At 40.4% G+C, this 26,373-nt stretch overlaps 1 protein-coding gene across 1 annotated transcript in view; it reads left to right on the top strand.

Annotated features, from left to right (window-relative positions):
- Positions 1 to 26,373, top strand: part of ENPP1 (ectonucleotide pyrophosphatase/phosphodiesterase 1) — a 71,727-nt gene that overhangs the window by 9,466 nt on the left and 35,888 nt on the right. Inside the window, 4 exon segments of the mRNA NM_001082742.2 lie at positions 21,944 to 22,016; positions 24,142 to 24,258; positions 24,984 to 25,109; positions 25,547 to 25,607. Of these exon segments, the coding sequence (NP_001076211.2) occupies positions 21,944 to 22,016; positions 24,142 to 24,258; positions 24,984 to 25,109; positions 25,547 to 25,607 (377 nt within the window).

Raw genomic sequence — 26,373 nt, 5'->3', positions numbered from 1 at the left:
CCATTGTGGCCATTTGAGGAGTGAAACAGTGGATGGAAGATCTGTCTCTCCTTCTCTTGGTAACTCTTTCAAATAAATAAAATAAATCTCAAAAAAAAAAAACTTATAGAATTTTGGGTTAGTGTTACCTGAAAAGTCATCTTAGGGGTATCAGTAATTTTTGGAGGTAGAATGGAATCCTGAGACCAAAAGGTTTGAGAATATCTGCTTTATGGAAAGGTGTGCATTCAATAATATTGTAAGAAGTAAGTAGAGGGTGAGGGAGAATGATTGCGATCCAAAGGCAGTAGCCAGGAGTTTCTTCCAGGTCTCCCACATGAGTGCGGCAGCCCAAGGACTTGGGCCATCTTGTACTGCTTTCCCAGGCCATAGCAGAGAGCTGGATGGGAAGAGGAGCAGCCAGCCTCTATTTCTTATAATTTTATTTTTATATTCTAGAGAGTTTTATAATTTTTTTTGCTTCACACGTGGTAGTTGTGCACATTTTTGGAGTACAGTGTAATATTTCAAGACATTTATACTATGTGTACTTATCACTGCATGGTACTTAGCACTTCCATCTCCATATATTTATGTATAAAATCCTTTGAGCCACTCTCTCTAGTTCTCTATAAAATAAATAATGGATTATTGTGGATTATGGTCATCTTCTGTGCTGTGAACACTAGAATATATTCTTTCTGTTGAATTCTGCTTTAGTACCCATTATCCAACTTCCTTTTGTTTCCATTCCCTCCCACCATTCTCTACTACTAGTAATGATTATTGTACAACAGATTGACTTTTTTTTTAAGTTTTCACATATGACAGAGAACATGTGGTATTTGTTTTTCTGTGTCTGGTATATTTCATTGAACATGCTGTCCTTCAGTTCTGTCCATTTTGTTTTAAATGACAGGATTTCATTCTTCTTTATGAATGAACAATATTCCATTGTGTATCTAAACATTTTCTTTATCCCTCCAACTGTTGATAGGCATGCCGGTTGATTCCATATGGTGACTACTGTGAATAGCACTGCTATCTCTTTTATAACACTGATTGCATTTCTTTCATATGCAGACTCAGAAGTGGGATAGCGGGATCATGTGGTAGATCTACTTTTAGTCTTTTAAGGAACTTCCATTCTGTTTTCCATAATGTCTGTATTAATTCAAATTTCCACCCAGAGTGAGTTGTCTTGTCTTCATATCCCTGTCAGCATTTGTTATTATTTTTTAATAATGGCCATTGTAACTAGAGTAAAATGATATTTCATTGTGGTTCTGATTTGCAATTTCCATGATGGCTAATGATTTGAATATTTTTTCATGTACTTATTTGCTATTTATATTTCCTCTTTTGATAAATGTTCAGATAATTTGACCATTTTTAATTGGATTATTGCAGTTTGGTTGTTTTTTAAGTTCCTTACATATTCTGAATATCAGTTCTTTGTCAGATGCATAGTTTGCAAATATTTTTTCCCATTCTGTGGGCTACCGCTTTGTTGATTGTTTCCTTTGCTGTGCAGAAGCTTCTCAGTTTGATATCATCCCATTTGTCTATTTTTGCTTCTATTGCCTATGCTTTTGGGTTTTTCCCATAAAATGTGTGCCTATTGCTATGTTGTAAAAGGTTTCCCCTATGTTTTCTTCTAGTTGTTTCATAATTTCAAGTCTTACATTTAGTTCTTTGATCTGTTTTGAGTTGATTTTTGTATATGAGGGGCAATGGAATCAAAATATAATGCCCATTTTGAATGAACATCTTGAAGGTCATATTGAGACACAGGGGTCAGGACTCAGTCTTCTATGTATGAATATGCAGTTTTCCTGGAACTATTTTTTAAAATATATTTATCTCTTTTATTTGAAAGACAGACACACAGAGAGATTGTCTATCCACTGATTCACCCTCAAATGTCTGCAACAGCAGGGGTGAGGCATGTCTGAAGCCTGGAGCCTGGAACACACTCCAGGTCTCCCGTGTGTGTGACAGCGACACAAGTACTTGAGCCATTGCTCTGCCTCCCAGAATGCATATTAGCAGGAAGCTGTGGTCAAGAGCAGAGCTGGGACTCACACTCAGTCACTCCAACATGGGATGTGGGCGTCCCAAGTGGTGTCATAGCTCCTGTGTCAAAATGCCTGTCCTCCACCCCCAGCAGCATTTATGAAGAGGCTGTCCTTTCTCCATTGGATGTTTTTCGCACCTTTGCCACACTGCTTATATGTTAATTGCCCTTTCCTTACTCTGCACTGGCTTGTCCTTTAATTGTTCTTTATTGTCCTCAGCTGGGCCAGTTTTCTGTCTTTGTTGTCACCTGATAACATTCAGATGTTTTTCCACTTCCCCATCCACCCCTCAGAATGTGATGTAATTTCTCTTTACATTGCACCATCAGTGGAGCTCTTCAAAGTTTCCACTGCAGTACTTTATTGACGATTTACAATACACTTGACGTAAAACCCAAACAAAGGAATATTATACCTGGGCTTTTTCAGGTGACATTCATTTAGGTCAAATGTCATTGGCACAGAGTTTGTTCCATAATACTTCATAATACAAACACACCGGCACCCTTTACGGTGTCATCCAGCATTATCTGGGTGAGAATTTCTTGGAGACTAGGAAACAGGTGAATGAAATACATTCCTATGGGAAGGGTGTGGGTTAGGAGCATTAGGAATAGGTTGTATTGCACTGCTTTATTTTGGGGTTAACCATGGAGGTAACTACTGAACAATTCTGCTTATAACAAGATTTATTTAAATAACTGATCAGCTTAAAGGAAGTAAATATGAAGAATATGAACATATATAAATATTTATACTTTTTTTTTCTCTTGGAAACTTTGAAAGGAAAAGAGAACATTGATTTTTCTGAAGTGATTCAAAGTCCTTGAAAGCTAGGGATTACGTAGACTCTGAACTTGGAGTCACAAGAATTATTTGCTATCTGACCTCTGGATTTTACTTTGCTTCTCTTTCAGTTTCTTAATGATAATGTGAGGGGTTTAGGTTATGTAGTTTCTACCAGACTAAAATGTTTGTACAGAGAGCTTACAGTATTGCCTTCCTTGGTATAAAAACACCACTTATTGCTGAAAATGCAGAAAATGCAAAAAATATAAAGAAGAAAATTTAAAAAATCTTCAGTCCTACCTGCTGTTAACAGTTTTCTACCCAGAACTTATCTGTGTGAATATATTACTTATTTTTTTAAATGGGCTCATACTGTATATAATATTTCCTTTTTTCATTTATATTCAATGTGAGATTTTTATTTTCCAGACATTTCAAAATGTGCCTTTTATAAGGTTTTGAGAGCTTTACTAACCTTAACATAAGACAGTTTTTGAAACTATCTACTCAGACTTTAGACATAATCCCCAAGAAGTTTTAATTATGTACCACATGTTTTCTGTTTCATTTATTACTCATCTCTGTAACATGTGTCTATTCTTATGCGTAGAGTATTTTCCTAAAAGGATGATTTCCCTGCATTATGTATCTACTCAGAATCTTCCAGAGTCTGCAACAATATTGGTGGGAAAATCCATATTTCTGGGGCTTAGTCTTTTTTTTTGGTGTTATTTCTCATCATTTGTGTAACAGGAGACCTTATCAGTCGAGGGCTTATCCTGAAGAGTTTTATCCATTTGGAGTAGACCTAAAGGTTCATATGTATAGCCATCTATTAGTTAATATTTGTCAACCACTCAGAGTAGACTCTTACACATAGGAAGTACTATGTAAGTGTTCATTAAATAAACACAATTTTGTTGACTTTGCTGTTTGTCAAATCCTTTGCTAAATGCTGTATCTCCTTCAGTTGACAGTCCTGTGAAGTACGAGGAGACAGACTTGTTGGCTGGTTAGTCTGGTCTTCCACCTGTACCTCCATGGGACTGAGTGTCCCATATGTTGTATGGGATGTGCATATTACATGCTTCACTTGGATCTTGCAAGCCTCAGGTATTTTTCAGGCATCTACTGCTGTTGTACTTTGCCAATTTAGAGTCAGTAAAGGAGCTCAAGGTGCAGCTCTCTTTCCATTAGGTCAGCTCTGTTGAAATAGACCTTCCTTTACAGCCAGTTCTACTGGTACTGACCTAGAAATACTGTAGACAGATTACTTCTGTTCTCTACCCCAGAAGTGGTCTTTTCACCACCCTTTTCCTAACCAACACCAGGTGTTCCATTGGATCCAACATGAAAGATCCCTTAGCTGTTCTTTGGCCCCATGTCTCCTGTCCCCAAGCCACTCAATTGCCGTTTAATCACAGGGGTCATAGTGCTCAGTGGTTAAGGACCAGACTCTGGAGTAAGACTGCTGGGGTAGAGAGTCTGTCTTTGCCAATCACTGCTGTGTAGCCTCTGGCAAGTTCATTAACTCTCCTGAGTCTTAGTCACCTCACCTGTCTGTTGGGAATAATAGTTGCTACATCATGGGTTTGTTTTCAGGATCAAATGAATTTATGTGTATAAACTAGTTACACAAGTGCTTGATAGACAACAGATACTAGATAAGGTTTATTATTGTCATTGGTATGGTCTGTAACTTATTCAGCAGATGTTTAGAGTTTCTACTGTGTGAATATCCCTGTGCAAGAGGCTGGGGGCTGAAGGGTCACAGGAAAAGACTTACTCCTCTGTTCTCACGGTCCAGCCCCATGGGACCAGATAGTTGTCATTGAATCACAGAAGAAGATCTCAAGTAGGCTGCTGTGTCAAGTGCTACCTAGAAGCTATACACAAGGCTATGAGAGAGACAAGAGAGGGAAACTGTTCCAATCATGGAGATCAAAGAATGAGTGCCTTTGGAAATAACGGACGTGCAGAAGAGGATTGGAAGGGAGGAAGTGGCATGGATCAGGGCCCGTGGGTGGGATGGGACATGGTGCACCCTGGACTGGGAGAAGGTCAGGGCGGCTACAGTGCAGGGCTGAATGGTGTGTTATGAACTGAGCAGGAGGCTGGGAACACTGGCAGGGGCCAGCTCCACCCAGGGCCTGGCAGGGGCTTGCTCCACCCAGGGCCTGGCGGACTGGCTGAGGGATTTTGCCATTCGTTTTAATAGCAATTGGATATCACTAAAATCTTTTTGTTTGTCTTGTTTTTGTTCTAGTGACAGGGCAATATCTGATTTTGGAAAGACCATTTGCATTTTAGTGGCAGGAAGAAATTAAAGGGAGCATGAGAGTGGGCATAGACAGAGCATGCTGTCTTATTTTTTCCTTCACCATTGTATAACAATTTTCTCTTTCCAGTTACATTTTCGTTTGTCTAGATGGTTTGCTTCAATATGGTAACCAGTAGGCAATGTGATTATTTGGATCAAATTTTAAGTTAACATCAAGATAAAAATTCAGTTCCTCTCTCACATGAGCCACATTGCACGTACACCGCAGAAGATGTGACTGTAGCCACTACGGTCTCAGACAGCAGATGCATTGGGCATTTTTATTACTTTAAAAACTTCTGCAGATAGCACATAATGACTGTCTCATAACTTTTTAGTTTAACTTTTTAGTTCTTCAGCTAGTGAAAATGAAGATGAACGTAGCCCCTTTTCAAGAACTATTTACTAAAAAGACCAAAATAAATTAGGATGGTTAAGTTGTGACCGTTCTTATGTAATTGTAAGATTCCTCATGCAAGGAACAATTGTTTGTATTTCTGTGTTACTCCATTTCCTTTCCTTTTCCTAGGAAGAACTACTAAAACCTAAAACCTTCTATAAAGTAGTCCTTTTGTTGGTTTCCACTGAACACATTTTTCAAGAATAAAAACAAGGTACTCTAATTCCAAAAATTATTTCAGACAGAAAAAAAAAAAAAAAACCACAGAAACAAATCAGGTGTACTTAATTGTACTTGCTGTTCTTTCCACTTTTTGTTTCTCATCTGTGACTTTACTACTGCATGTATGGGCAAGATACCTGCCTTGGCAGAAAAACAGTGTGTTTGGATAAGACCCATAAGGCTTTTATCTTTCAGTCCATCTAGTTTGTCCTGTGCCTGAGAGTAAGGGCTGTCCTGTTCCTTATATGGACTACTTTTCCTCCTTTTCATAACTTATAAGCTTAATTAAATTTAAACATTTTCCCCTAAAGTCATTTAATACTATTATTTAATAAGCCCTATTTATCTTGAAAGAGACAAACAATTTTTAGGGTTTTAGGGACAATAAGAAAAGATTTAAGGCCGGCGCTGCGGCTCAATAGGCTAATCCTCCACCTAGCGGCGCCGGCACACCGGATTCTAGTCCGGGTCGGGGCGCTGGATTCTGTCCTGGTTGCCCCTCTTCCAGGCCAGCTCTCTGCTGTGACCCGGGAAGGCAGTGGAGGATGGCCCAAGTGCTTGGGCCCTGCACCCCATGGGAGACCAGGAGAAGTACCTGGCTCCTGCCATTGGATCAGCGTGGTGCGCCGGCTGTAGCGCGCCAGCCGCGGCGGCCATTGGAGGGTGAACCAACGGCAAAAGGAAGACTTTTCTCTCTGTCTCTCTCTCTCTCACTATCTACTCTATCAAAAAAAAAAAAAAGATTTATTTATTTGTTTGAAAGGCAGAGTGACAGAAGCAGGGGTGGGGGAGGGAGAGGGAGAGGGAGAGAGAGAGAGAGAGAGAGAGATCTTCCATCTGCTTGTTCACTGCCCTCATGGCTACAACAGTCAGGACTGATCTAGGCTAAGGCCAGGAGACAAGAGGCAAGAGCCAGGAGCCAGGAACTCCATCTTGGTCTCCAACATGGTGACAGGAGAGACCCATGTACTTGGGCCATCTTCCACTGTCTTCCTAGTGCATTAGTAGTGAGCTCACTAGGAAGTAGAACAGCAAAGACTCAAACTGGCTTTGCAACACAGTGCCTGTGCCAGGGCATTGTTTGTTCTTAAAGTGCTTGAAATCCAGCTGAAGTAAGTCTAATTAAAAATTTTTTTTTGCATCTAGGAAACAAGAATTACAAAAAACATGAATGCTCAAAACGGAGTTCTTTGCCTATATTAACTTTGCACCTTGGGATTTATTACTATCTGTCATTATCATTTATCTATTTACCTATCTATCTATGTCAGGTCCAATCAGCAAAACCAGAGTCATATGTGGTAATTTAATTAGGATGATTTAATATAGGAGACAAATTACAAAAGTTTTGGAAAGACTGCAAGCCAAACAGGGAGTTGTGGGGGAAATGCAACCACCCAGAGAAGAGTAACAGAAGGAAGCTGCTACCGCTGGCAAAGAAAGGGAAAGGTGATGAAACCAAAGCTCGGGTGCTGGGACCTTTGAGGGATGCAGCCACTGCAGGGGTCCTGTCAGAAGTGGGAAGATCAGGGCAGAATTAGTTGATCTCGTTTTCATTGCCCACCCCTCCTCCAATCTTCTGTCATTGTTTATCCCTGACTTATAATGGCCTGATGCCTGGAGTCAGGGCGCCTGGGAGATGTAGATAGCCAAGATCATTATTCCAAATTAGCGCACTGGGAGAAAGGCAGTGTTGCAGTTTGAGTTTCTTGGGAAACAGACTTGGAACTGGGGAACTAGCATGCCCGGGATTGTATGTGTGTGCTGTAGAGATGAGCACTTGTACAAGGGAGAGGGAAAGGAACAGCATAGGGCTGTGTAGAAAATCATGGTGGGCTGTGATCCATTGCTCAATGGATGCAATGCTCAATGGAGGCTCCACCCGCATGTTGGGGCCCCTTAGGCTAGTCCAGGAGGGAACAGGAGAAAAGGGTGCGACCTTGGGCAATGTGGCTTCTTTAGCTGAGGCAATCCCTGAGGGGAACCACTCCCAGCAGCTGAGCTGAGGGCAGTGGAGGCGGAACAATTCCTTCATTCCTGAAAGGGAGTCCCGGCAGCTGACTCACAGGCAAGAAATGGAAATGAAAGCAGAGTGAATCCACAGGGTCCCTTCTAAAAAGTCATACATTGCTGAAGCGAAAGTGCAGCTCGCTTTTTTGCTTAACCATACCATCTATTGTTTACTAGATCTACCTTCGTATATTTAAAAGTTTTATTGATAAAATATTTATGAAGTAGCATTACCTGTAAAAAAGATGAGAGGATATTGCATATGGAATAATTTCTCAATTATATACACATGTGAGTTTATGTGTGTAGATGCATTTTAAAAAAAGAAAACAGACCCAAATTTTTAAGCAATGGAAATTTTGTGGAGAATATGAATTCATGCATGGTTTCTTTTCAATGTCAGTTCAGCTTTAGAATAGTTTTAGATTTGCTAGCACAGTTTCCATATACCCCTCACCTAGTCCCTGTATCATTAATGGCCAGCATTAGCCTGGCACATTTATTAGAACTAATGAACAAACATTGGTATTGATTCTTATTAGATAAAGTCAGTCCTGAATTTTAACTTCCTTTATTTAGACTTCTTCATTTTCCATTTGTTGTTCTAGTATCCTATCCAGGAACACCATGTTACATTTAGTTGTCATGTCGCCTTAAGTTCTTCTTGGCAACATTTTCAGACTTTCCTTCATTTTGATGACCTTGACAGTTTTGAAGTGTATGAGTCATGTATTTTGTGAAATGTTCCTCAGTGAAAATTTGTCTGATATATTTTTTTTGGTGGTTAGACCTGGATGGTGTATTTTTGGGAGGCAGACTGGAGGTAAAGTGCTGTTCTCAACACATCACATTAATACTATATAATATTAACAAGACTTACCACTGATGATGTGAATCTTGATTGCCTACCTAAAGTAGTCTTGTTCAGCTTTCTTCTTCAAAGATACCCTTTTTTGTCCGTTTTCCATCTCCTAGCTTTGGAAGAAAGTCACTATGCTCAGTCCACACTTAAGGGGCCGAGAGTAATAATCTACTTCTTGATGGTGCTGGAGTATCTACCAAGATTATTTACAATCTAACTGGAGATTTGTCTATTCTCACCCATCTCTCCGTTTATTCAATCGTTTTTATATCAGTATAGAGTCATTGATCTTTGTATTATATTTTGGATTTTAATCCTATGCTGTTACTTACTTCAACAAATTCACTGCTCCCACTTAATAATGTTCAGCATCTGGTTATTATCTCTGCAGACTCAAAAATTTCTTGTGGGTTTTGATGAGTCAGGAATTTGGGAAAGGCTTGATTTTATAGGTGCAGCCCAGGGTTTTTCAGGCAGCTGTAGTCAGATGGTGATTGGAGTTGGAACAGCAGGGGATGGAACATCGAGGGGATGGCCAGGCCTCTCTCTCTTAATGTGGTCCCAGGGCATCCCTGTGTGGTCTCTGTGCATGGAATGGTTTGGGCTTCCTCAAAGAATGGTTTCTTCTGTGTAAGAGTAACTGCTTACCTATGGGCTGAAGACTTCAAGAGCAAATGTTGCAGGGCTGGTGTTGTGACGCAGTGGTTTCAACCACGGTCTGCAGTGGCAGCATCCTTATAGGAGTAGTTCAGATCGCAGCTGCTTTGCTTCTGATCCAGATCCCTAATGCACCCGGGAAAGCAGTAGAAGATGGCCCAAGTGCTTGTGGTCCCTGCCTCCCATGTGGGAGACCCCAGTGGAGTCTTTGGCCTGGCCCAGCTTTGACTGTTTGAGGGCATTTGGGAACTGAACCAGCGGATGGAAGATCTCTCCCCCTCCCTTGGTTACTATGCCTTTCAAATAAATAAAATAAACCTTTTTCTTTTTAAATTCATGTTGGATTTAAATAATTAAAAATAGTTGGATGATGTTTTATTATTTGATTTACCATAGTATTTACTTCATTATTTGTGAACAGAAATATACAAACAATGTGTTGTAGCACAATGTTACCAGTATACAAACAGTGTTCATATGTTTGTATACTTATGTGAATATTTCCATCTGATAAATTAGTAGAATTGGAATTGTACAAGAAGAAAATATGCACGCTTTGAGTTTACATAGATTCATTTGATGATCTTTTAGGAAGGAACTTCCAATTCTGTGAAGACAGTGTATGCCTGTTTTTCCTCACATCCTGGCTGGTACCTGCAATTATCATTCTTTTTAACATCTGTCAGTTTCATTGGATAGAAAAGGGACTCATTGGTTTTTAGTTTGCATGCACATAAATTCAATATATATATATAATTAAAAATATTTATTTGAGAGGCAGAGAGAGAGAAAGAGAGAGGACATGCCCCTCTGCTGGATTATTCTCCAAATACTTCCAAAAGCTAGAATTGGGAACTCAATCCACATCTCCCAAATGGGTGGCAAGAACCCAATTACTTGCGCCATCAACTGCTGCCTCCCAGGATATGTAGTAGCAGGAAACTGGAATCAGGAGCAGGAGCTGCATGTGAAGCCAGGAGTTAAACCCAGGCACTCCAATATAGCGTGTAGGTGTCTTAACCAGTATCTTAACTGCTAAGGTAAATGCCTACCCTGACTTAAAAGTAATGGGCAGGCATCTGGCACAGTAGTTAAGTGCCACTTGGGGTGTCTGCATCCCATATTACAATGCTTGTGGTCTAGTCCAGCTTTGCTTTCGATCCAGGGAGGCAGCAGTTGAGGGCTCAAGTACTTGGGTCCCTGCCATCCACGTGAGAGACCCTGACTGAGTTCGTTGTAATTTATGGATTTGAGCCATGATTGTAAAGATGTCTGCCACCCCAACATTATGAATGTATTTGTTTCTAGTGATTTCACTTATATCTTTAAATATTTGCTCCCATCTGTCATTTTATTTTGTTGTAAGACAAGAGCTAGAAACTCCATTTATTAGACACTTCCCTTAAGATCTCTTACTAGATTGTTTTTCTTAAGGAGCTGAAGTGAATTAGAAGAATATATATATAAAAAGACATGGAGCCAGTGCTGTGGCATAGTGGGTAGAGGCGCTCCTTGCTGTGCCAGCATTCCAAATAGGTGCTCGTTCGAGACCCGTCTGCTCTACTTCCAATCTAGATCCCTGCTCATGGCCTGGAAAAGCAGTAGAAGATGGACAAAGAGCTTAGACCCCTGCTACCTTCGTGTGAGACCTAGTAGAAGCTCCTGGCTCCTGGATTCCGCCTGGTCCAGCCCTGGCTAATGTGACCATCTAGGGAGTGAACCAGCAGATGGAAGACCTTTCTCTCTGTCAAACAAATCTTTTTTTCTTTTTAAAGCCACAGAAAGCATTTTACTCTACCAACTGTGCTATTGAAGACAGAAACAATGAAATGAACCATCAAACCAAGAATAGAAGTGTTGCTACTGAATAATTTTGTGATTACTCCTTGATATTAGCTATTTGTGGTTATCACCAACATATACAGGAGATTGTATCTGAGGAGTTCGCCTGTAGTTGTTATCACTGCTTTGCAGTGCAGTATTTCAGTCACTGGCCTTGTTGGGGTACTTGTGTCTCAGGATTCAGTGAGTAGCTACATGTCATGGAGTGCGGGTGGACATCAAAGCTGAGTGAAACCATTACTTTGTTCCATCAAGTGGGCATTTTGTTTTTTTGTTTGTTTGTTTTTGACAGGCAGAGTGGACAGTGAGAGAGAGAGACAGAGAGAAAGCTCTTCCTTTTACCGTTGGTTCACCCTCCAGTGGCCACTGTGGCTGGCACGCTGCAGTGGGCGCACTGTGCTGATCCGAAGGCAGGAGCCAGGTGCTTCTCCTGGTCTCCCATGTGGGTGCAGGGCCCAAGCACTTGGGCCATCCTCCACTGCACTCCCGGGCCATAGCAGAGAGCTGGACTGGAAGAGGAGCAACCAGGACAGAATCGGTGCCTCAACCGGGACTAGAACCTGGGGTGCCAGTGCCACAGGGGGAGGATTAGCCTATTGAGCCGCGGCACCAGCCTCAAGTGGGCATTTTGTTCTTTGGCCTTTAATTTCAGAGAACAGTGGTCTGTGAAAGCACTCAGTGAGATCTTGGAGAAGTGATGTGCACACTGAGGCAGAAGTTATAAGTATAGGTTATTTTCTTCTTTGAAAATGCATCTTACTCACTGAAACCAAAATAAAGGAGTGTGATAGGAATTGAGAATAGCTGCCCTAGATAAACTAGGAGGACTTGCAGGGTCCCAGGAAAGGATACAAAAATGAAGGGTGTGGTGCAAGTGTGTTCTCAACACTTGTCTACGTTGCCTGGAGAAGTAAGGTCCCAGGACTGGTGCTTCTCATGACAGACCTCAGAGTTTATTCCAGTGGCCTTTGTTCAACCAAGAATCTTAAGCATCTACATCTGTGGAATAATATTCTCTACTAAAGGAGACTACAGGAAGTAGAGTTGGGACAAGCCAAATTAAGTTAGGACCAATTGTCAGGGAGAAGTAATTTTCACAGATATTTTAGATTTATGAGAGGTCATAGAAAATATCCAGTCCCACACTTTGTGTTGACAATGAAGGGACTACAGATGATGACATTTTCAGTGTCACAAAGCTCTACATGTAATCCATTTCTTCATTCAGAAATAAAAGCTTGAGAGTTACTGGTCCCTTAGTGATTATGGCCATAATTTTGCCATATTTATATTTCTAACTGAAAATGGCTAGAATTTTAATAATCCCCATACAGCTTAATTAGTGAAATAGTAGTCATGTTTTTGCTTTCTTAAGCTAGTCTTCAATTTGGTTTTTAATTTTAACCTATCCTCCTTAAAAATTATTTTACAATTATCATGAGAAGCTCCCCTATCATTGATATACATTTTCCTTGACTCTTTTCTTAAAATGCTTATTTAATAGGATAATTCGTTGAAAACTAGGGAAACATGGAATGACTGTCAAAGGTGCCAAAATCTTTTTGGAACTGCTTACTTTAGAGAGGAATCATAGTTTTATCTAAGAGGCTAGGTTAACCAAATCCTGTACTATGACTATTCAAAATAACCATTTTTAGACTGTGTTTTCTCTTATAGTAACTCCTAACTTGATTTATATTAGGTTGAGGACATTGGGTTCTTTTTCAAGTGTATAGTGCTGTATTTGAAAGTTAAAAAAGATATACCTGCATTTTATCTTTGTTTCTCCATTGGGAAAAAGTTAAAAGCTCAGAGCCCCTAAGTGACACAAGAGGAACATTTAAAGGCACCAGTATTTATTTCTTTATTTATTAGCATTTTATTTCAGAATAATTTTAAATGCACAAAACAGAAATTGTGAGGCAGTAAACCAAAGATTTCCCATATCCTCTCACCCCAGTTCCTATATTAACATATCTTGTTAGTATCTTTGTGATAATTAATGAATCACACCCAGCTTCCCCTACTTTTTTTTTAACCCGGACTTCATTTATCCTTCTCATTCCTGCCTACCATCTCTAGAAATCAGCATTCTGTGTTCATATTAAGTTTATTTATTTTTTGCTTTTATCTCCCACATATAAGGGAGAACAGTATTTGTCTTATAGTGTCTAGCTTATTTCACTCAATGTGATGTCCTCCAGTTCCATCTATTTTGCTGCAGATGAAGGATTTCATTCTTTTTATAGATGAATAGTATTCTATTGTGTATATGCCACATTTTCTTTATCCATTCATGTGATGTGGACACCTTGGTTGATTCCATATTTTGGGTGTTGTACACAATAGTACTATAAACATGGTAGGGCAGGTATGTCTCTCTGTTTAATATTTATTTTATTTATTTGAAAGGTGGAGTGATTGAGAGAAGGAAGGATGGAGGCAAGGAGAGACAGAATGAGAGAGAGAATGAGCTTCTGTCTGGTGGTTCATTCCCCAAATGGCCACAACAGCCAAGGCTGGTCCAGGACAAAACCAGGAGCCAGGAGCTCCATCTGGGTCTCTCACATGGGTGGGCAGGGCCATCTTCCATTGCTCTCCCAGGCACATTAGCAGGGAGCTGGAAAGGAAATAGAGGGGCCGGCGCTGTGGTGTAGTGGGTAAAGCCGCTGCCTGCAGTGCCAGCATCCATATGGGCACCGGTTCGAGACCTGGCTGCTCCATTTCCAATCCAGCTCTCTACTATGGACTGGGAAAGTAGTAGAAGGTGGCCCAAACCTTGGGCCACTGCACCCACCGGAGACCTGGAACAAGCTCCTGGCTTCAGATTGACGCAGCTCTTGCAGCTCTGGCCATTGTGGCCGACTGGGGAGTAAACCAGAGGATGGAAGACCTCTCTCTCTGCCTCTCTTTCTCTCTCTGTGTGATTCTGACTTTCAAATAAATAAATAAATCTGTATGGGATGCCAGCATTTCAGTTGGCAGATTAGCCCACTGTGCCATAGGGTTGGCACCCCAGCAGTTATCTCTTTGATACAATGAGTTCCTGTCTTTGGTATACATACCCAGTATATACCCATTGCTGGTTCCAATGACAGTTCACTTTCTGTTTTTTTTTTAATATAAAAATATAAATTTTTAAATCTAAAAATATAAATTTTCATACTGTTTTCCACAGTGGCTACACTAATTTACATTCCCACCAACAGTGTGTAAGAGTTCCCCTTTCTCTGCATTCACACCAGCATTTGTTACTTTTTTTTTTTTTTTTTGATAACAGCCATTCTGACAATGGGGGAGGTGATATCTCATTGTGGTTTTGATTGGTGTTCAATCACAGAACTCCTCTACCTCCTTCTGACTTTTCTTCCATTCTTTATTTCTTTAAAATTTTTATTTCTTTGTCTATCTCTCAAACAAATAAGTAGAAAAAGAAAGAGACAAAGGAGAACTCCCATCTGCTGGTTCAGTGGCTGGGCTGGGGCTGGGCGAGGCTGAGGCTGGGAGCCAGGAACTCAATACAGGTTGCTTACCTGGGTGGCAGGAATGTAATCCCTTGAGCATCCATGCTGCCTGTGAGGTTCTGCATTAGCAGGAAGCTGGAGTCAAGCGGGAGCCAGGTGTTGGACCCAGGTATGCGAGGTGAACACAAAAACAGGGACATGAAGACCCCCCACAACGGGTATATGGTTTTTCAATGTCAATATAGTTCTCTTTATTCACTGCTAAAATCCACTTTGGTAAAGTCTTTTTAACTTGGCCTGCTCCTGACTTTTCCTCTTGTTCTTACAGTTGTGTACCGAATATGATTTTAATGCCAACTTTTCCCTCTCATGTTTATGGAAAGTGGTGTGCTGGCATTCATAGAGCAGGGATTCTTTTTCTCCATGGAAGTAGGAGTTTCGCTCAGGAAGAGCACTGAGACTGTGATCTTAGCTTGCTTGGAACTGACACAGAGATCCTACAGTGGCGTAGCAGCTGAGCTTGAGCAGGCTGTGACAAGTCCTGCCTCCCATGGATGGATCTGTGCAGAGGCAAGGCAAACCACCACAGTGTCCCACATCACCTTTAGCCTTCTGATTAGTTTCTGGCCCAAGGCTATGTATATGTTAAGGTATTTGTTTTAGGAATTTTCTATAGCTTTTTGTATCCAAAATGCTTAGATAAGTCTCAGGCTAAGCTTTATTAAGAGTGCGGGGATAAATCTTTAGAAATCTGTGCTACAGCAGTTGGTCTGTACTTGGGTCTTCCTTCTCACAGCATGGGATACAGAGCTGCTGTATAGATAGGATCAAAGTGTCTCATAGCATTGTTACCAGCAAAATAATATTTTGATTTTCTTCTCACTATTACATCTTTTGGATAGATTTTCTTTCTTTTTTTTTTTTTTTAAGATTTATTTATTTATTTGAAAGAGTTACACAGAGAGAGAAGGAGAGGCAGAGAGAGAGGTCTTCCATCTGCTGGTTCACTCCCCAGATGGCCGCAATGGCAGGAGCTGCACCAATCTGAAGCCGGGAGCTTCCTCTGGGTCTCCCACACGGGTGCAGGGGCCCAAGGACCTGGGCCATCTTCCACTGCCCTCCCAGGCCACAGCAGAGAGCTAGATTGGATGTGGAGCTGGAACCCATATGGGATACTGGTGCTTCAGGCCAGGGCGTTAACCTGCTGGGCCACAGCGCTGACCCCATGGATAGATTTTCATTGCCACTGAATGGTCTTCAACTGAAAACAGATTATTAGAGATTTTGAAAAGAGGGAGAGGGGAAGATGGGAGAGAAAAATTAATGTACTAGTTTATGGCATTTTTTTTACAAGAAACATAAAGAATATTTTGTAGTTTTAGACACTGGGAAGACTATATTGTCCCCCTGTAAGACGTCTGGGTGGCCCATTCCTCTTGGAGAGTTGAATATTCCTAGTAGGACTGGTCATTTGTTGAATACCTTTGGATCTTAGTTATCCATTGAGGCATTTTCTGTGCATTTGTTCCAGGGCTCCTGCTAACTTTGTGAAGTGGATCTTACCACTCCTTTCTAGATTAAAAAAACAGTAAGGCTTAATGAGGATGTGAAACACTTGCAGGCCTCATAGCTGGTGACTGTCTATCTAAAGTCCCCAGAATGCAAGACTTGCGAGAGCACTGATGTGAACCAGCCCCAAATAAGTTCCTCACATGTCACAGGGTCTTCAGAAACATTTGTTAAATGAGGAATAAATGAATTTGAACCTTCTTGCCTTTGAATCTGAAGCTGTTCCACTGGGTGAAAGTCAACTTCATTTTGCTGGGAGAGGAAGTGGGAGGTTTGCCCTGCTGTGCTGGGTCAGTGCTTGATGTCTCTTCCCTGCTTTCTTGGGACCACTTATGTAAATTGCTTCGTTTAAAGTTTCACTGCATTTGAAGAGGATCTTCTTCAGATAAGTCAAACAGAACTCCAGTGACTTGCGTGGCTGAGAGGACAAGTCTGCTGAAGCAGACCGAGGAACTTCCCTTTAGAAAGGATCTCGCTTCAGCTTTGGACTGTGTAATGCTTACCAGTTCTTCAGGAATGTATTTTTGAACCTCCTGGAGAAGTTTCTTGGCACTGGGTTGACTGATCAGGAGCTAATCCCCATCTTTGAGGAAGAGAAATCCCCCAAAGAGCCAAGTGCAGCGCTGCTCAGCGTTCTCACAGAAATGTTTGCAGAGAGCAGGCGGCTTTTGGGCCAAGGTCATTGGATTGTGAGGCCATCTGGTCAAGTAATTCACCAGCATTTCTGTTCCATCGTCACGTTTGGATACCAAACTACCTTCTACCATTTCCTGATAAAGCTTTCTTGTACTTACTGTGTGTATTTCTTATGTAAAGTAGACACAAAAGCGCTGAAACAGACTTCGTCAGCTCTGATGAGGAAAGTTGGGAGATCTGTGTGCTTCTCCAAATCGTGTTTAATTACATCTCAGCTTGCTTGTTTTCACTTCAGTAATTAGTTGTTGAAACTTGACCATGTGCAAAACACCTGCTAGATGTGGGAAGTATAGAAATGAATAAATAAATACAGAAATGAGTCAATAAATCCATGCCTCGTCTAGTCAGAGGCAGCCAAAGCAGATCTCATGGAGCAGGGTTGGTCCGGTCTGCAGTAACCAGGGGGTGTGCAAAGACTGAGAGGAGCCCAGAGCACCTCCTGGGAGAAGGGAGGCAGGCAGGTCCAAGCCCTCATTTCCCCTTTGGCCTTGTACCACGGCTTCCTACAGTGTTGCCAAAAATCTTTTTAGAATCTCGCAATCCAGATGTGTCCCTTCCAAAGCTGAATGCCTAAGCAGCCCCCTACTGGTTGCCTTGAGGCCTCTGTTCCCCTTTGGCCTCTCCTGGACCCTCTCTTGCCTCCTTTGCTTTGCAAGCTCCCTGCCTGAGTTCAGATCTTGCCAACTGCGGCTTATTAACTCTGTGGTCCAGGCCCAGTGCTCCAGTACTCTCTGGAGCTTGGATTCCTTAAACTGGGTTAATTCACCCTCCCACCTAGTGATCCTTTGTTTTTTTTTTTGTTTTTTTTTTTTTTTTTTGTTTTTGTTTTTTTGATAGGCAGAGTTAGACAGTGAGAGAGAGAGAGAGAGAGAGACAGAGAGAGTTATAGACAGTGAGAGAGACAGAAAGGTTTTCCTTCCGTTGGTTCATCCCCTAATGGCCGCCACAGCTGGTGCTGCGCCGATCCGAAGCCAGGAGCCAGGTGCTTCCTCCCAGTCTCCCATGCGGGTGCAGGGCCCAAGCACTTGGGCCATCCTCCACTGCCCTCCAGGGCCACAGCAGAGAGCTGGACTATAAGAGGAGCAACTGGGACTAGAACCCAGCGTCCCAAACGGGACTAGAACCCGGGGTGCTGGCGCCGCAGGCGGAGGATTAGCCTAGTGAGCCACGGCGCTGGCCCCTAGTGACTCTTTGTAAGGATGGGAGTTGCTTTCTTTGTATTTCTGGGTTTTTGCACAGGGACTGTGCATAGTAAGCACTCATATTTAAATGAATGTTTGATAAAATGCATGATATTAATATTAACGTATTATAACTGTTTTTTAAAGTACCTATTTCTTATGGCTTATAAAAGCTCTACGAAAGACCTAGTGATTTAGGGACTTAGCCGAAGAGCAGGAGACTTCAAATCAATATTCTTTGAACAGAGAGGCAAAACATTCCAACAATGCTGCTTTTACTGGTTATCTCCCAGATGCATGTTTTCTGAGGTAAAATATTTTTTCTGTAGTTTCTAAGAAAATATCAAATTGGGGCTGGCACTGTGGTGTAGCAGGGAAAGCCAACGCCTGCACTGCCAGCATCCCATATGGGCGCTGGTTCATGTTCCAGCTGCTCCACTTCTGACCCAGCTCTCTGCTGTGGCCTGGGAAAGCAGTGGAAGATGGCTCAAGTCCTTGGGCCCCTGGACCCCTGTGGGAGACCCTGAGGAAGTTCCTGCTCCTGGCTTCGGATCGGCGCAGCTCTGGCTGTTGTCATCTTGGGTATGAAGCAGCAGATGGAAGACCCCTCCCCCCGCTCCGGCTCTCCTCTCTCTGTGTAACTCTGATTTTCAAATAAATAAATAAATCTTGGGCTGTCGCCGCGGCTCACTAGGTTAATCCTCCGCCTTGCGGTGCCAGCACACCAGGTTCTAGTCCTGGTCGGGGCGCCGGATTCTGTCCCGGTTGCCCCTCTTTCAGGCCAGCTCTCTGTTGTGGCCAGGGAGTGCAGTGGAGGATGGCCCAAGTGCTTGGGCTCTGCACCCCATGGGAGACCAGGAGAAGCACTTGGCTCCTGCCATCGGATCAGCTCGGTGCGCCGGCCGCAGCGTGCTGGCCGCGGCGGCCATTGGAAGGTGAACCAACGGCAAAGGAAGACCTTTCTCTCTGTCTCTCTCTCTCACTGTCCACTCTGCCTGTCAAAATAAATAAATAAATCTTAAAGAGAAAATACCAATTTATAAAAACATCCAAATTATTATAGAGATAAAAATGGATGGTGGATTTTTATTTTGCCACTTTGCATTAAACTACTTAATGAAGAGAATTCTAACTGAATTGTATTTCTCTGCCCTGAAAATCATTGACAAAACATTTCCTACAGAAGACTTTTTTGATTGGTTGTTTTGTAACAGTGTAGGAGGTATTGTTAATTTAATCTTTATGGATGTGACTGAAAGTGAGAAATGATTGTTGTCATACTTTTGTTTCAATTCCATTTTATGCATTATCTTTTAAAGGTAAATCCAAGTGCCTTCCTTTTAACAATGAAGAAGGTGATTTTTGAAAAATCAGCATGTGTGTTCTGTTTAACAGGAAGATAAATAGCTGTAAATACCATGTGTATTTTAGACCAGTAGTTAAAATTTAACTGTTTATTCACAATCAATATTGAAACAGTTCTTCACCAGCTGCTTCCAGCTTCCTCGAGCCATACCTCAGCTGTGTGTGTGTGTGTGTGTGTGTGTGTGTTACTTTCAGCCTTCTCACACGCCTGTCTCTGAGGCTCTTTCAGACTGTTTCATTATATGGGTAAAACATGGTTTATTAAATCAGTTTCCTTAAAATGATCTTAGCTTGTTTCTGGTTTGTTTTATGAATGCAAGTAATTTTAAAATAAACATCCTAAGATAGCTGTATTACCCAATTATGAGAGCAGAGGCATTGGTAGCTTTGCATGATTCTCCAACAATTTTGATTACCACAGTTTAATTAACACCAGCCCCTTAACTATATAGTTTAGATTTCAGTTACCAGGCCATATTAACTGTGAGTAATAGCATAAAATACAAACATTGCTGCTAACTCGTCAGTCTGCAAATCACTGTGTAAAAAGCAGGTGTGAAATATGGTCGGTGACCAATCACATAACTTCTTTAAAAGTCTGGCAATGACTGGCCATTGTATATCTTTTAGTTGACTCATGTACATACAGCAGAGCATGTAGCTATGTTGCTGCTTTGTCTCCTGTAGGTAATTCCATGTAACACTAAGTAAAAATGGATGCTGGTAAAAGGGAATTGGTTTTAAAGAATGAAAATACAGTGAAGAAAATAAAAGTGACAATGCTTAAAGTAAAATCCCAGTTGAATGTGAATGGAGTTATGGAATAGTTAACTGTGGGAATTCTGATGCTGCCCTGGTTCAGTAGACTCTGGCTATGAAACCAGAGGAACCTGGTGAAGGTAAATTTCTCATAGAGGAGGGGCGTGCTTGTGAGAAAAAGGATGAAGATTCCCAGAGGAAGTGACACTGGCACAAAACTTCACATAAAAGGAACTCTTGGAGATATTTTATGATATTGAAATTGCAAAGGTTAAGACTGGAAAATGTTCTAAGCTTAGAAAGGAATAAAACACTTTCCCAAGGCAACAGAAAGATTCTGTTATATGTTGGAGGAGATGATATATATTATTTTAACTATCCTAGGTAAGTTTTATAGAGAAATAAAATTTTAGTTTTATGTATAATTTATGTTTTTTGATTGTTTCTGTTTTTTACATGCAAAACCAAGAAATTTTATTTTTGTGGATCTCAGTGGCATACTATATCTCACTATTTATTTTCAATATATTGTTTTTTTTTAACCTAGAAGCCCTTTAAGGTATACAAACTTCATGCATTTCTTTTTTTTTTTTTTAAGAAAAAAGATTTATTTATTTGAAAGTCAGAGTTACACAGAGAGAGGAGAGGCAGAGAGAAAGAGAGGTCTTCCATGACGGTTCACTCCCCAATTGACCGCCACGGCTGAAGCTGTGCCTATCTGAATCCAGGAGCCAGGAGCTTCTTCCAGGTCCCCCACACAGGTGCAGGGGCCCAAGGACTTGGGCCATCTTTTATGGCTTTCCCAGGCCATAGCAGAGAGCTGGATCAGAAGAGGAGCTGCTAGAACTAGAACCGGCGCCCATATGGGATGCTGGCACTTCAGACCAGGGCGTTAATCCGCTGTGCCACAGCGCTGGCCCCAAGATGTGATGATTTTAAATAGCTCTTGTCTTGACTGTTGAGGAACAGTTTTTTTAAATACTATTTGTTGAAGTCTTTACTTAGTGTAGGATTAATCTTACATGTATAAAGTTAAATGAAAATAGATGTTAGGAAAAAATAAAGATGGGAATAAGAGATGGAGAAGGAAGAAGGGTGGGAGAGAGGGTAGGATAGGAAGTATCACTATGTTCCTAAATTTGTATATAGGAAATTTATGGGAAATCCATGTAGTCCAGTCTTTTATAGATGAATAAAACTAATGTCTGGACAGCTTAAATGATCATGCCAAATCACACATCCAGTTTGTGCCAGCATTTGGGCTCTGGACGTAGTCAGCTAAGTGGTCATTTACTCAAGCTGTCATAGTGCATGTGAGGATATTATGTTTAGGCCTGTGTAGTTACTTGGTAAGAGTCATATACTTGTAATGTTCTCATATTCATCCTGTCTGTAATGCGTTAACACATAGGAAATTGGGTCTCAAAAGTCTCTAAGTAGATTTTCCTGTCTTTAAATTGTTAGAATTTTTTTCTAATCCCCTTATCATAATTGGGTAATTACTGATGCATTAACTTTGGGTGTACAGAATCGTTTGCTGACATTTAAGTCAACTTTGTGTTGAAGTATAACATACTTTCAAAAATAGTATATAAATTACAAATGTAGAGTTTGAATTTTCAAAAAGTGAACACGGCCATATGACCAACACATGCATGAGGACCAGAGAAGCACCAGCACGTTTAGCAACAGTTGGAGAAATAAAAGGATTTTGAAATTATCTTGTTTTCTTTCTTCCCTTTCCCCCTAGGTATTATCGGTATGTGTGTTAACAACAATTCTTGGTTGTATATTTGGGCTGAAACCAAGCTGTGCTAAAGAAGGTAATTAGTACTCTCTCTGTGTATGTGTGAGTGAGTGTGCCTTATTCAGAATGTGATTGAGTTAAGTCACCTAATGCTGTGGGTACCCTGTAGTTATTTCAAATTTCATGCTGGCTTGTGCCTTCTTATTGAAGCGCTTGTACTGTTTTAGCCATATACAGTTTTATTTACTTGCAAACCTTTATTTCCAAAACAAGGAAGAGGGGCTACAACAACAAAAAAACCCCAAGCAATATAAAATCAGTAGATAATAAAAGAAACACACAGGTTTGGAGCTGTGTGCCTGGAGCTCTTGCTCTCTGACTTCCTCCAAGGACTCCTGGGATACTTACCCCTTAAGGAGTTAGTTCTGAAGCTGCCCTCGGGGTTACCACCTAACCAGTTAGGCTCTGGACAATCAGAAATTCATCATTATGTGCTCTGAATGTTTTTAATGCTGCAGACATCGGTGGTTTCAAAGCAATGGTTCCATTATAAAGTTTCTGTGTATTTTTTCTTCATATCAAGTGCAGATCTCTATCCTGTCCTAACAAGATTTATACAAATAACCAAACTGAATACAGTAAATTATAGTAATCATTATTTTGTCTCCGAGGTAGGTTTTTTTTTTTTTTTTTTTTTTTCTCTCCCATAAAATCATCAACAGTTTTCCTTGGGAAGTCAGTTTTAGAAAGTTAATGTTTTTATCCTATTAAACTATTGTATGATTATACTATTCCTCATTTAAAACATTTTCATGATTGTTAAGCTATCATGTATTGCCAAAATGAATGCAATGTGGTAATTATATGTGTTTAATTAGCAAACTACTTAGAGCAAATGTTTCTAAGTTTAAAGAAAGAAGCTGTAGACTTTAGTATTTATTGTGTTATCATTCAACAGGAATTAATTCACTGAGATTGATGGTCTTGTAAAAGTAAAAATAAAGGATTGAAAATAGTGATTTTAATCTGCACTCAATATAGTATATAAGATATATTTTTATAATTTATGAGATATATATTAATAAACTTCAAATAATAGCTTTTATTGCAATAGTTTTCCCAGCTTTGGGCCAGGAAAGTTACTATTTCTGACCTAATGATTGTTATTATTATATCTCCTTTTAAACTTTCTAATTTCTCAGTGTCAAATGAGAGTTCAATTCCATGGAAGTATCTTGTTGGTTCAGAAGACCAGAGAAGTCAAGAACTAAGATTATTCTCCTTTTTGGTTGAATGTCCCTTACTTGACTTTTTTTCCCCTCCTGTTTCCCAACATCCTAATTTTCACTCAAGGTATCTAGCAAAGAATTTCAGCAATAAATTGTTGTTTTTAATGAAAAGTATTTTCTTCTATATCGGCTGTTTGACGATATAGCAAAAGCTGATTAGTCCCAACTCTGCGTCAAGCATCTGCTGGGGCTAGAGACACTGTACGCTGGGCTGTTTGTTCTTTGGGAATTGGTAGTCTGGTGTGAGACCAGGATGTTAACCAAGGAACCGTGTTACAACTGAGTGGCTTGGAGGGAAGGACCAGGTTTTATAAGAGCTTGAGAAAAAGAAATTGGACCTAGGCTGGGGAGTTGGGAAGGCTTTTGGAGGGAGCTGGACTGGATCTCCAGGTGAAATGGGTGTTTGGGATGACAGGGTGCTGGTGAACCTGTTCTCTGCACACATACTATTACTTTCTACCAGACAGAAAGGGAGGTATATTAGATGTTCTTTCTGAAATACTTCTAGATAAATACTTTTCCCATATTTCTGAATTTTAGCAAATTCATTCCTGCTTAAGCTGACTTTTTCATAACATAAATATTCAGAATAAGCCCTTAGTGTGACTTTTGTTTATCACATCATGGGTATTTAAGTCTTATCTGATCCAGAAGAGCTTGTGATAAATAAAATAAACAAGTTTTCTGTGTCTAGAAAAAACATTGGCCATCTTTGTGCATAAGATATTTTCTATTGGGGTCCCTGTGTGTGTGTGTGTGTGTGTGTGAAAGGATTCTTGGGTAATATTGTTACCTTATCTGTGTTTTCTAAGCAGTATTTGAATCTGATATATATAACTTAGGTTTATTCACTGATGCTGCTTTGCAGTTATAATTATTAGAAATATCTAACTTGTTGTTCAACATTTTTAGTTAAAAGTTGCAAAGGTCGCTGTTTTGAGAGAACTTTCGGCAACTGTCGCTGTGATGTGGCCTGCGTTGACCTTGGAAACTGCTGTCTAGATTACCAGGAGACGTGTATAGAACCAGGTGAACATGTGCAGGGAAAAAGATGGCATCATGGGCATTAATCTCAGATCAAAGCAAAGTTCTGTGTCTTTTAGGCATGTGATTTCCTTATTCATATGAGTCTTAATTTAGCATGTGCACCTATTTTAACATTGGCCTTTGTGTTTCAACAGTTCTGTACAGAAACTATTTCACCTAATTTACCTTGCTAAACATTTAGTGGATAACAAAAATTTTCATATATTTAATGTATACTGAAAGCTTTTGTAGTGTCACTTGCATTTAAATTAAGTTTTAAAAGGCTGCCTGAAAAAAAAAAAAAAAAAAGGCTGCCTGACCTATATAGATATTTTCAGTATGGGCCTGTTAAAGCAAATGTTCTTGGATACATACCTACACTTTAAAATAAAACTATCAGAATATGAAATTTTTCTCTGATTTGGACTTCCTGACTTATGACATGGAATAATACAGAAACAGGAATGAGTCACATTTAGATTAAATTTTGAGGATGCTGAGTTCCATGTATGAGTTGTATAATAATAATTATGACTGTCCACCTTTTAAAAATGATACAGTTCTGGCTTTTTAGTGAAATAACAACAGTTGGTGCCTGCATGTTTTATTTCTGTTAGTTCCGAGTGACTGCAGTGGTGGCAGATTCTACTCCAGAAGACAATTCTGAGTTATTTTAGATTGCATTGCCTTTGAACCATAAGACACATTTTGTTGCTATTTGTTTCTAGAACGCATATGGACTTGCAACAAATTCAGGTGCGGTGAGAAAAGGTTGTCCAGAAGCCTGTGTGCCTGTTCCGACGACTGTAAGGAGCATGGCGACTGCTGCATCAACTATAGCGCTGTGTGTCAAGGTCAGTGTTCCCTGGGCTCCCTGGGTTCTGCAGCAGCCTGGCACCTTCCAGAGTCCTGGCTGAGTTTTACATGGGTGTTTTGCTTTGGGAATAATAACAAGAAAAAAAACAGCACATGTTCAGTACAGATGAAATGCTTTCGTGTTTTGATCCACAATTGGTTGAATCCGTGGACACAGAACCTGTGGAGACCTAGGGCTGACTGTGGTGCAGTTTAGTCTTGTAGTGAGACATCGCTTTTTCCTTCCTCTCATTAGCTAACACCCTTTCTGAAACAGAACGAGCTCCTTGATTCATTAGACTTCTCTAGCATCATCCCTATGTTGTCTACATACCTGTTAACGAAGATTGCTTTGTTTTTGTGTGTCTCACAAGCATCACAGTTATCGTCCTTATTAAGTATGTTTAACTCATTTTGTTTCTTGAAAATATTTTAGGTGAGAAAAGCTGGGTGGAAGAAACATGTGAGAACATAAACGAGCCTCAGTGTCCAGAAGGGTAAGATTCTATCCTGACGTATTAATCTTTTCCTTTTTAGAAACACCTTTTGTTTCTTTTTCCAAGTTTAGAATAGAAACATAATAGTCACTGGTTCATTAAACATTATATTTATCCAGATCTGCTTGGCACTGGTAATATTATATGACTGCAGTTGTGACCCTTACTTTAGAATCTGGTGGAAAAAAAGGCAGCCATGAATATTTGTTATTCTAGAAGTCATTATACCAGTACGTTCACCTAAAAGCCCACTAAGTCACTTCAGTTCTTTTCTGTTCATTAAATAGAAATGATATTATGCAGATATAGAACATGGACACTGTGTGCACCTGATTCTGTAGGGTCTCCCAAGGATGTTATGTAGTAGATATCAGTTAGTAGAAATTGGGGTTGCTTCCATGTATATATGTAAGGTGGGAAAGGGTAGAGTTGAAAAGGTAAATAAGTATTTATGTTAGATTTTAAATTACTGCCTGAAGGCTGGCATTTGGTATAGCAGTTAAATCTCTGTTTAGAATGCCCTCATCCCATTTAAGAGTGCCTAGTTCAAGTCCTGGATTCACTTCAGATTCTAGCTTCTCTCCAATGTGCACCTTGGGAGGCAGCAGGTGATAGCTCAAATGCACAGGTCTCTGCCACCCATGTGGGACATCCAGATTGAGTTCCAAGATCCTGGCTTCATCCCAACTCAGACACAGATGTTGCACATTCAGAAAGTAACCAATGATGGGAAGTCTGTCCCAGTGTCTTTGAAATAAAGTTAAAT

Source organism: Oryctolagus cuniculus, chromosome 5 (assembly GCF_964237555.1).
Source record: "Oryctolagus cuniculus chromosome 5, mOryCun1.1, whole genome shotgun sequence".
Taxonomy (NCBI): domain Eukaryota; kingdom Metazoa; phylum Chordata; class Mammalia; order Lagomorpha; family Leporidae; genus Oryctolagus; species Oryctolagus cuniculus.
The sequence above is the reverse complement of the archived record's forward strand: the minus strand, read 5'-3'. Positions and strand labels throughout refer to the sequence as shown.